Here is a 12484-nt window from a genome sequence, read left to right as displayed (position 1 = left end):
TATTCAATTTAAAGTTATTAATATTTTAACAATCTTTCATACCATTATGTCTCAGATTTTAAAGAGCATCACTGCTCGATTTCAGACTGAAAAATGAACAAACAAAAAAAGATACTAAAAAAACTTAAGACGTGATGCTGACTAAAAACCCATCGTGGCTAGAACTGAAGACTGACAGACAACTTTCTCCAAAGGAAGATCTAACTTGAATTATATTCATTTTTTTAATACAGTCCAATAACATGTCAGTGAGGAATTCATGACACGAAAATGGTTTTACTCAATTACATACTACCTAAAATTCTACTGAGCATGTCAGTTTTTACATCTTACTCCTCTGATATAATTATGTACTTCCTGAAACCAGAAATGAGTGTTTGCCTTTGAGTTTGTAGAAAACAGCAAAACAAATCAGTTGTTAAAGGTCTTACCTTTTCTTCACTATATAGCAGCTATTTCTACAGAGTACATGCATATTTTCTTAGAGCTCAAAATGAGAACACCAAGAACAGAAGTCCATGTGCATGAACATATGAATACACATATGCATCAACTTAAATTCCCCAAAGTGGATTTAAACCAGTAAGAATACGTCAACATTCTAAATTCAGAAAGCAAAAAGCAGACACAAACACTATTTTGTTTATAAATCAGAGACGTAATGAGCTAGTAAGTTTCAGTCAGAATACTATACAGTTTAGAAGTACTCTGACTGGATCCTGTTTAAAAAAAAAAAAAAAAGTCATTCAAAATAAAAAGCACATTCTTCTAACAGCAAAGAATTCCCCCGCTTTTTATTTATTTTGACATATTGGTATTTTCATAAACTTGCAAGTGGAAGATAAGCTGTTCAATAAAAGCCATTTCATATATACAATATACAGAAATTATTTTAAAAGTCTGTTCATATAATGAATTCTTTTGGTACTGACAAAAAAATTAAGATACAAATAATTGACTAGAAATGAAACTATCACTAAACTAACACAGGAACTGCACTTCATTTCAGGAAAAAAATCCAGATCTTACTGTGTTAGAAGAATAAAGCACATTTGTAGTATACATTATCATATTCCCTTAAAGCAGGGACTATTTAAAGTTTTTAAATTAGAAAGTGTTCAGGATTATTCTGTCTGTACATTCAGGAACTATCATATCACCGGTTACACACAATTCTCTCATCATGCAAAAAAACCTGCTAGCTGTTTTCTAAGGTCTAATTAAGTCAAACAATAAACTAATTATAGCAATTTAATTAGCAAGCTGCAAATCAGAGAGGTGTAGAAATTCCACAGCTGAATTGTATTTTCTGTCTATAGTATGGCTGCTGTTCAACTTTCTCCATACATTAGAAGAACTAATAGGCATTGATAGTCAAACATTTCATTGTAGCAGCAAATGATAGAATATGTGAGAGAAAGAAGAGTTCCTAATTCCATGACCATCTTTATTACACTTTATTGTGTGTGTATATGTGGAAAGAAGAAAGAAACAAAGGCAGGAGGTTAAGACAGGTATATAAAGGGAATGTTGAGACTATATCAGAATTGTATTTGTTTAAAAAACTAATCTGAAAGTCTGCCCATCGAGTGTACAAAAAACAGAGCAGATGTTACTGCAAGTTTAACCCGGTAATTTATTTGTGAAAAAAGCTAGTTTTGATGAGGAAAAAATCAATCCTGTCCTTGTAAACATAAAGAAACTCAAGGGGAATTTTAGAGATAGTAGGCCAGAAAATGCCAAGTTACTCTTATGATCCTTTTCAATTAAACAAACAAATCAAGTTGAAGACACATGTTAAAATACTGTTCAGACTGAATATTACCAGCTTATATAATCTGCTATTTCAACTGGATTACGATTAAAAAAAAAAAAAACTTTTTATAAGAGCTATCACATCTAGAAGTGAAGAAAATAAATTAGATCCCCGAAAAGATATTATTTTAACTTCTAAAGCATAAAAAGCTATATAATATACAAATTAACCAGTGTTCTTACAAAAGTAATGTAGTTTTGGACTGATGACATTATGCTATATTTGTGGTACTAGGCACAAGAATATATGTATCAATTAGGCATTTTCAGTCTAATTAGTCTTGAAAGTCATTTAATTCTTGGCAATATATAATAACTGGTACGCATTTTGGTACTTAAGTCGTGAATTGTTGAGAACAAGAAGCAGTGTATTATAGGAACAGGGTCTGTATCTGACAATTACAGTGCTGAACAAATCTTTTCTATGAACTCTGTGATTTGTTTTGCAGTTGGTCACTTGTAGTAGATCCTGCAAAAATAAAAGGAAAACAAGTCAATATAATTTATTGTGTATTGCCAACCTTGGAACTACCTGAGCTGAATTCCCCTTTTACTGCCATGGATAATAAATTTAAAAACCTAAAAAACAAATAAGGTATATATGATGTAGGCTGATTAGTCTAACATAAAAGAATTAGTATACCTCCTAAATATTCTAAAGACCAAAACAAGAGTATCTACTTGGTATTGGGACAAAAGGTTTCAGATTAAATATTTCTGTGAATAAATCACAAGTAGCAGATAAGACAACTCAAATATCCAAAGTTATTAAAAGATCTCAAAACAAGAAAATTATTTCCTTAGTATCTAAACACGCTACTTTTCTTTTTACAAAAACAGCAATAAAACAGATGAGGATCGGCAGAGGTTGGGGAGAGGAGGAGAATGACAATGTTCATAAGTAGTGGGCTACTGAGAACCTGGAGATTTTAAAAGCTGTTAATTTTTTTTTTTAAAGGGGTCAAAAAGAGTAGAATACAAATAAGGAATTGACTCCCCTAAGTCTGATTACAGAGTTTTTTCTATCCTTGTGGAATTGATGCTAAATAAGATATACTCCTGTGTAAAAAGTACTCCAAAGAAGAAAAAACAGGCACTGAGCTAACACAAATTTTAATCATTTATTTATTTATTTATAAATATTTTATTTATTTATTTGACAGAGGTCACAAGTAGGCAGAGAGAGAGGGGTAGGGGGAAGCAGACTCCCCACCGAGCAGAGAGCCCGATGCGGGGCTTGATGATCCTAGGACCCTGAGATCATGACCTGAGCCGAAGGCAGAGGTTTTAACCCAGGCGCCCCTCATTTATTATATTTAAAAGAAAAAAAATTTATTTATGTACTAAATGTCTAATTAATAATGAAATCTAATACCTTACCAGCAATTACAGACATATGACAAGAATTATTTTTCAAAAGCCATGACTTAAAGAAAAAGAACTCCATGGCGCCTGGGTGGTACAATTAGTTAGGTGTTCAACTCTTGGTTTCAGCTCAGGCCATGATCTTAGGGTCATGAGATCAAGTCCTACATTGGGTCCACCCTCAGAGCAGAGTCTGCTTAAGACTCTCTCCCCATCTAACCCTCTTACATTGTTGGTGGGAATGCAAGTTGGTGCAACCACTTTAGAAAACAGTGTGGAGATTCCTTAAGAGATTAAAATTAGAGCTACCCTATGACCTTGCAATTGCTCTACTGGGTATTTACCCCAGAGATACAGAGGTAGTGAGAAGAAGGGCCATCTGTACCCCAATCTTCAAAGCAGCAATGGCCACAATCGACAAACTGTGGAAAGAGCCATGATGAATGGATAAAGAAGATATGGTCTATATATACAATGGAATATTATGCCTCCATGAGAAAGGATGAATACCCAACTTTTTTATCAACATGATTGGGAGTGGAGGAGATTATACTGAGTGAAATAAGTCAAGCAGAGAGAGTCAATTATAATATGGTTTCGCTTACTTGTGGAGCAAAAGGAGTAACATGAAGAAAAGGAAAAGTGAACTGGGGGAAACTGGAGGGGGAGACAAACTGTGAGAGACTGTGGACTCTGAGAAACAAACAGGGTTTTGGAGGGGAGGGGGGGTAGGGGTTAGGTGAGCTTGGTGGTGGGTACTAAGGAGGGCATGTATTGCATGGAGCACTGGGTGTGGTACATAAACAATGAATCTTGGAACACTGGGGAAAAAAAAAAAAGACTCTCCTCCTCTGCCTCTCCCCACCCCCTCAGTAAACAAATAAATCTTAAAAAAAAAAAATCCTTTTAATCTCTGACACAGTGTTACTGATGCAAATTTGCAGCAAATGAAGGACATTCCTTGTGCTCTGCCAGAGTCACCAAGAACTGGTATTAAAAGTCTGAGCAGGGGCGCCTGGGTGGCTCAGTGGGTTAAGCCGCTGCCTCCGGCTCAGGTCATGATCTCAGGGTCCTGGGATCGAGGCCTGCATCGGGCTCTCTGCTCAGCAGGGAGCCTGCTTCCTCCTCTCTTTCTGCCTGCCTCTCTGCCTGCTTGTGATCTCTCTCTGTCAAATAAATAAATAAATAATCTTTAAAAAAAAAAAAAAAGTCTGAGCAGGAGCGCCAGGGTGGCTCAGTTGTTAAGTGTCTGTCTCTGGCTCAAGTTGTGATTCCAGGGTCCTGGGATCAAGCCCTGCCTTGGGCTCCCTACTCAGTGGAAGGCTGCTTCTCCTTCTCCCACTCCCCCTGCTTGTGTTCCCTCTCTCCTGGTGTCTCTGTCAAGTGAATAAAACCTTAAAAAAAAAGTCTGAGGAGAAACTGATGAAAAGTTGTAACCAAAAAAACATTCACTTTGAATACATTAAAATAAATCACCAAGATATAGGTAAATGTCACCTAAAAATGGATAATAAACTTTAAAAGAGGAAGAGGGAGACATGTAACACTAATTACTTAAAATGAAGTTTGTTCAGTTAAATATAAGCTAAAAAAAAAAAAAAAACAAAAAACAAAAAAACCATGGTGAATAAAATGGAAGTGAAATGCTATACGAAACAAAAGGCAAAAGCTTAATAGGGAATAAAAAATATTATAATTAGGGTATTAAATGAGACAGTCATTAGGTTCTATCACAGAATCCTTCACACTTCATATATGCACACCAAAACAATAATATATATATATACATACATATATATATATATATATATATATATATATATATATAGTGATTTACTTTCTTAAGACTTAACCATCTGAGGCACAACAAATAAAGTTACATCTCCAGTTTTCAAGTACAAAGCATTAGTTTTCAAGTACAAAGGTAAATGGGCACAAAATCTGCATTAGCAGTACAGAAGATTCATCTTCATTAAATACCAGAATTTAATTAAAAAAAAAAAAAAAACTCTATTAACTATGATGGATTAACAGTTGGCAGGTTGCAAGGGCTGACTGTCCAAGACTTAAAAACAAAAATCAGACAAGCATTTTTGTCAATCCAGTAGTCAAAAGAGTCAACATCGGAAAGATATGACAATACTCTACTTGAAAGGATGTTAAGAACAAATCTTCCAAATTAAAAGCATGCTTCTTTTAGAAAGTTTAAACCTTAACTTAGATTGGTGTGACAGATAGAATATAATCTGAAACATCAAAAACAAAATACAGCTTAATGTGAAGACAAACATCACTGCTTAAGCTAAGTAAACAAAACCCCCATATACATATAGTCTTAAACCAAAACAACTTTGGGAATAAAAACTTTATTTTGATATTGGCCACAGGGGCTGAGATTTTAGAAAGTTTGGCATAATAAATTTAAGTGAATTTCAAGAAAATTTTCTGAGCTTCTCCAAACATGTAAAGCAAAATAAAATATGTTATTTAGGCACAAAGAACTACAAGAGTCTCCATGAAAATCTCAGAAACATCTAACCTTGATTTAACTCTTCCGTGTTCATGCTTTCTTCAGCTGCAGTCTCTGACATTTCTTCATCTTCCTCATCATCATGTAGGTCTTTTGAAATTAATTGTCTAGCTAATTTAATATTCAGTCCTTCATTGTAGTGAAGCTTCCTTTTCATTTCAAACTGTCGCTTTTTTTCTATAAGATACAAAAAGTAGGCTTAGGAAGTCTTTAACTCAAAGATTAGGAAAATAAAGCCTGCTCTGTCTGGTAAATAAACTATTATTGGGGGTGTCCTGGGGAGCTCAATCAGTTAAGCAGTTAAGCATCTGCTTCAGCTCAGGTCCTGGGATCCAGGGTAGGGCTCTCTGTTCAGTGGGAAGTTTCCCTCAGCCCCTCCCCTCTCCTCGTGTGCACGCTCTCTCAAATAAGTAAAATCTTAAAAAAAAAAAAAAAAAAAAAAAACTTTGGGGGATCTGGGTGGCTCAGTGGGTTAAACCTCTGCCTTTGGCTCAGGTCATGATCTGAGGGTCCTGGGATCAAGCCCCGCATCGGGCTCTCTGCTTGGCAGGGAGTCTGCTTCCCCTCTCTCTCTGCCTGCCTCTCTGTCTACTTGTGAACTCTGTCTGCCAAATAAATTTTAAAAATAATAAATAATAATTTAAAAAAACCTTATTGGAACATGATTGTGCTCATTTGGTTCTATAATGCTTATAGCAGAGTCGAGTAGGTGCAATCAAGACCACATGGGCCATAAGACCTAAAATATTTAGTTTAGTTTTTTTTTTTTTACATAAAAACCTAAATCTGGCTTTTTACAGAAAATCTGCACACCTCTGCTTTTAGATGGTTCAAATACATCTTACTAGGAAAACAGGACATAAGAAAAATCTCCAGAAAGAGTTGAAAACGAGCTACATTTGGTTAAAAAGTGTAAAAAAGCTTTTTTTTTTTTTTTAAACAAGGGAGAAAAACAAGCTACATACACCATGTGTATGTCATTTAAAAAGTCTGCATGCATGTGTATACATACACACAGAAAATAAGACAACAATTAGCATGCTTAACTTCGAGTCAATGAACTGTGGGGTAACCTTAGTATTTTCAAGTCTTCCAGTTTTATAATTAATTACAAATTCCCTGAAAAATTCTTTTTAGCAGGGTGCCTGGGTGGCTCAGGCACTTGAATATCTCTGCCTTTGGCCCAGGTCATGATCCCAGGGTCTTGGGATCGAGTCCCTCATGGGGCTCCCTGCTCAGCCAGGAGCCTGCTTCTCCCCCTACCTCTCCCTGCTACTCGTACTCTTGCTCTCAAATAAATAAAGTCTTCAAAAAAATAATTCTTATTAGCAAATAAATAAATAAAAATTCTCATTATCCATGAAGAAACTGCAGTGATTTTAAACACTGCCAGTTAAAATGTAACCTCATTCCCAGAGTAATTTTAAGAAAAAGCTGTTATAAGGCACAGTGAAGTAATCCTAGATTATTCTTTCATTTATAGTGTTCACCACAGAAACACAGGTCAGGAGCAAATCAACATAACTGATCATATTTTATTAACAGCATTTAAAGACTGATTATTTCTGTAGAAATAGTTGTAGACTGGTAAATAAAAGGGGGATGACATAAAATTGCCACCTGTTTATTTTGTCAAACAAGAGCATTAAAATTCATTTATCATAGTTTTATTATATTCATGAAAGTATTTTAATGCAAAAAGCATAGAGAAATCTCTGCAAAAGGCTATTCAAAGTACTTTCTGAATCTCCTTTAATTTCCTCTCAGTTTTTATAACCATCTATACTCACAGATGACTTACACTTAAATTTGTTTCAAAAGCAGGCATTTACCGTTCTTTTCAGCCTCCATTTGGGTTGGGAAAAGGAAAGTTCTGAGACCACCAACTCAGTATTCCATTAACATTTGTTTCAAATGACCAAGATCTTGCCAGGCATCTTTCTTCTTCTCTACTTATGAATTACTTTTGTGATTTGTCTTACTGTTTGAGAATACCATATGGTAGAGGGAAGTAAAATTGAAAAAAGAGGGCAATAAAAAGACCAAATCCTCATGATTTAATTTTTAGTGATGCCTTTCAAGTATTCAAATGATGTAAAAACCAATGGGCTCAGTTGGTTATACTGCTGCCTTCGGCTCAGGTCATGATCCCAGGGTCCTGGGATTGAGTCCCACATCAGGCTCCTTGCTCGGCAGGGAGCCTGCTTCTCTTGCTGCCTCTGCCTGCTTGTGTGTACTCTCTATCTCTCTCTGGCAAACAAATAGAATCTTAAAAAAAATGGTTTTACAAACTTCCAATGACCAAATAAATAAGTCATGGAGATGTAAAGTACAACTTAGGGAGGATAGTCAATAATACTGTAATAACACTGTTCATTATATGGTGACAGATGGGGACTATACATATGATAAACACTGAATAATGTACAAAATTGTTTGATCAATACATTGTACATCTGAAAACCAATGTAACATGAATCGTATTTCAATAATGAATTTTAAAAAATGGTTCTGATTGCCTCCAGTACTACAATACTCACTCAGAAATTAACCATTAATATATTTTTTAAAGATTTTATTTTTATTTATTTGACAGAGATCACAAGTAGGCAGAGAGGCAGCCAGCACAGAGAGAGAGGAAGGGAAGCAGGCTCCCTGCTAAGCAGAGAGCCTGATGTTGGGGCTCACTCCCAGGACCCTGGGATCATGACCTGAGCCGAAGGCAGAGGCTTTAACCCACTGAGCCACCCAGGCACCTAAACCATTAATATTTTATGATTTTATAATTTTTTCTAGAAAATTTTCTAAAAATAACTCCTATATTTTTCTATATGATGTTTTTTCATTTACTATATAGTTACAATTTCCGTTATGTTCGCCCAGGAAAGGTTCAGTTTATGCCCACCATCTGAGGAAGTACAATATGACCCTTTCTTTCATGCTAAAATGATTCAGAGTTTAGACAATTAGGTATATGAAGATATAGTAAAAAATTCCACCATGTACATAGCAGATTTATATAATTTTTAAATGGTTATAAGGTATTGAGTGACTATTTAATCCTCTATTCTTGGGGAAAAATTTCTAATCTCCATGTATTTTCATGTTTTTATACACATACATTCTGTGCTTTGTTTCTATTATTTTCTCAATATAAACCAGTGTTTTTTCAAATTGTGTATGAGGATTCTTTAATGGGTATTTAAAAAAAATATTTTATTTATTTGACAGAGAGAAAGAGATCACAAGCAGGCAGAGAGGCAGGCAGAGAGGGGGGAGGTCCTCCCCGCTGAGCAGAGAGCCCGATGCGAGGCTCCATCCCAGGACCCTGGGACCATGACCTGAGTCGAAGGCAGAGGCTTTAACCCACTGAGCCACCCAGGCACCCCCTTTAATGGGTATGTTTAAAAAAATGAAATAAAACAGAGTAAACTAGAATGCATTACACATAATAAAGGTGAGTACTGTTTTGTGAAATTTTTCTTTTTATAATTTATGCATACATATATAACATGTAGGACTTAGTCAATAATGTTTACAAAACATTGGAATAGACTCTGGGAAAGTGAATTGCTAGATCAAAGGGTATCATTTTCTTTTAAAACTTCTGGCTCATATCTGCCATACTGCTTTCCAGAAAAGCCAAACCATTTTCATGCCCACCAATAGTACATAAATAACTTATTTCTCCACATTTACACCCAAAGAAACTCATTTTTTTTAACTTTTGTTGATCTGAAAGGAAAGAGACCATGATGCTGTGTATTTATTTATGTACTATGTAGGTACTATGTATTATGTATGTATGTAGGCTCCACCCTGAGTCTGGAGCCCAAAGCAGGGGTTGAACTGACAACCCTGAGATCAAGACCTGAGCTGAGATCAAGAGTCAGCTGCTAAACCAACTGAATCACCAAGGTGCCCCCATGATGCTGTTTTAATTTACAGTTTTTTATTCCTAGAAGTTGATTATTATAGTATTTCTCTCTGGTGAATAATATTTACAGTCTAAGAAAATTATTTCTTTTTAATCCTAAGAGATGCTGAACTTGGTTTTGTTATACTTTCTAATTTTAGAATACTCAAAATGCTTTATATAAGCTTAAAGCATACAATATATTCATTTTGTAGAAAGAGGCTAATACAAGTGTTCTCAATCTTCTTTAACTATTTATATTCATTTTACCTGTAATCCTTGTATGATAGAGCAACATACTAAGAAGAGCTCAAGCATGTTAAGATTTTAGGCCTAGTTCTGGGGCGCCTGGGTGGCTCAGTGGGTTAAGCCGCTGCCTTCGGCTCAGGTCATGATCTCGGGGTCCTGAGATCGAGTCCCACATCGGGCTGTCTGCTCAGCAGGGAGCCTGCTTCCTCCTCTCTCTCTGCCTGCCTCTCTGCCTACTTGTGATCTCTCTCTGTCAAATAAATAAATAAAATCTTTAAAAAAAAAAAAAAAAAGATTTTAGGCCTAGTTCTAACAATAATCAACTCTCCATGTGAACTTCACAAGCAAATTCCCTTTTTTATACTTTTTTTTTACTATTTTATAAAATAATGGAGAATACACCAATTATTTAAGTCATTAAAAGTTATTATTTACTGAATACATACAATATGATAGACTCAGAGTTAAGTGATTTAAATTCTTTATATCATTTAGTACTCACAATACCTCTGAATATTTTTATAGATCCCAATTTGAAATGAAGAAACTGAGGCTCAGAGAAATTATAAATTAGACACCTGACATACCTGGAGTACAAACTGGTATGTCTGACTCCATAGCCAATATCTTAATTGTTATACTATAAAAGTTACAAGATATAATTTTTTCCAAAAATTTCTATCAATAAATAAGGACTTTCAGATATGTATTTTTTTTGTTTGTTTAAAAGCAATAAATAGGGGCGCCTGGGTGGCTCAGTGGGTTAAAGTCTCTGCCTTCGGCTCAGGTCATGATCCCAAAGTCCTGGGATGGAACCTCACATCAGGCTCTCTGCTCCGCAGGGAACCTGCTTCCTCCTCTCTCTCTGTCTGCCTCTCTGCCTACTTGTGATCTCTGTCAAATAAATAAATAAAAATATTTTTAAAAAATAAAATAAAAGCAATAAACACCCATAGGAGTCAGTAACTCGACTAGAAGGACTTGAACTTTTGAACGTGTAACCAAATTGTTCCCCCTGCTGGCTAATTCATGGAACTACAATCTGAGGGGGGAAAAAAAAAATCCTTCAATGAAAACTGACAATATAGGCTAATAACAAATTCCTGTTCTTAATAGATCATGTTTTTAAGAGAATAATGAGGAAACCAGCTCCAGAAACAACTTATATTTAAAACAATTTTCAAGGGTCTTTGTAATTTATTTTTGAATAAGTTAGGAAGTCACTGAGGACACAAGACCTACAATGTAACTTGGGATTAGGCTACATGTACTTTTTTTTGTCTCATACAACAATTAGGCTCAGACCATCACAATTTGTTGAATAAGCTATATTCTGAAGATGACAGAAGTAGCAAATTATACCTTAGGAGCTACACCTGACAAAGATTCTGACCATTAACTAGCAAATATTCAGAATCCAGATGAAGTTTCTGAACTTCTTAAACATCCACATTTCAAGGCTTCAAGTACACCACTAACTCTTTTTCTTTTTTGTGAAGGTGTGTTTCTGTTTTTCTTGCATCTTTTTTCCTATACCTACACTTGGTTTTTCCTTTTAAAACTAGTTTTAAAAAACTATATAAACAATTTTAATTCTTGAAAAGACTGTACATTCACATGGTTCAAAGAGTGTAAAAAGCAACAAGATAAAATACCTTCCTTTTCTTCTTATCTCCACAGATAACCATTCTTACTTGAAATAACAAAAACCATGAGTAAGTAGCAATATAACTGTTTGTGTACTGTATGGACTACAAGAGCCTCTTCAAACCCTGTTGAGAAGGCTCTTTTATCTTCTTGCATATGACATTACTGTTCTTTTTTGATTCAATGGAACCTAAAAAAGATCACTCTACATCTGACCATCTTGGTTCATCTGGTAAGTTTCACTACTGTTTTAAAACAGAAAAAGCACAAGCAATTGGTAAATTAGCTCTTACTGCTAACCATTTTAAGATCATCCAAACACTCACTGACACCAAAAGCATTACTATTTACTGAGCATCTACTCTGTATCAAACAGTAAAAAAGAAAAAAGTACAAAGAAAGAAACTATAATTACTTAAAAAATGGTAATACTTTCCCAAATTCTTGAAATCAAGGAAGGTGGTATGTGTGTGCAGGGGGAGGGAAACTGTTATCCACTAAACCCATGTAAGTAGAATCTGAATTATAAATATGTTGCTCCCTAACCTCCCACCATCCATTTTCCTAAAAGGAAAGCCACTTGAAAACCTTCAAATAATGAATTTATTTAAGCAAAAATTATTAGCACAGTGCTGAAAGCAGTAAAGGAAATCAACTACCTTGTTCTTCAGGTGAGAGGTCACTATCCTCATCTTCACTGCTTGCTTGTTCATGAACCCGATACTTTGGCTCTGAGCCTTCAGCAGCAGCTAATCTACACAACAATCATTTACAAAGAAATCAACACTGTGATATTCTTTTATTGAGTGTCTCATTCATTCAACTCTTGAGCCTTATAAAAACATTTAAAGATCATTACTATGCCAGCTATAACCTGATGAGGAAAATAAAAAGCAAGAAAGTGGGAATGAGCATAGAAACCATTAAGCAATAAGAACAGTGGAAGATGAAAGAAATCAATG

The 12484-nt window shown here is 35.1% G+C and overlaps 1 protein-coding gene across 1 annotated transcript in view; it reads right to left on the bottom strand.

Moving 5' to 3' along the window:
• Positions 1 to 727: 727 nt before the first annotated feature.
• PPP1R2 (protein phosphatase 1 regulatory inhibitor subunit 2) overlaps positions 728 to 12484 on the bottom strand; it is a 28949-nt gene continuing 17192 nt past the window's right edge. The window contains exons 4-6 of the mRNA XM_032337248.1: positions 12182 to 12276; positions 5720 to 5887; positions 728 to 2284 (exon numbers count right to left, since the gene is read on the bottom strand). Of these exons, the coding sequence (XP_032193139.1) occupies positions 2238 to 2284; positions 5720 to 5887; positions 12182 to 12276 (310 nt within the window). The 3' untranslated portion in view covers positions 728 to 2237. The remainder of the gene's footprint in view (positions 2285 to 5719; positions 5888 to 12181; positions 12277 to 12484) is intronic.

This window comes from Mustela erminea, chromosome 1, assembly GCF_009829155.1.
Source record: "Mustela erminea isolate mMusErm1 chromosome 1, mMusErm1.Pri, whole genome shotgun sequence".
Taxonomy (NCBI): Eukaryota; Metazoa; Chordata; class Mammalia; order Carnivora; family Mustelidae; genus Mustela; species Mustela erminea.
This window is presented reverse-complemented; position numbering and strand designations above follow the sequence as displayed.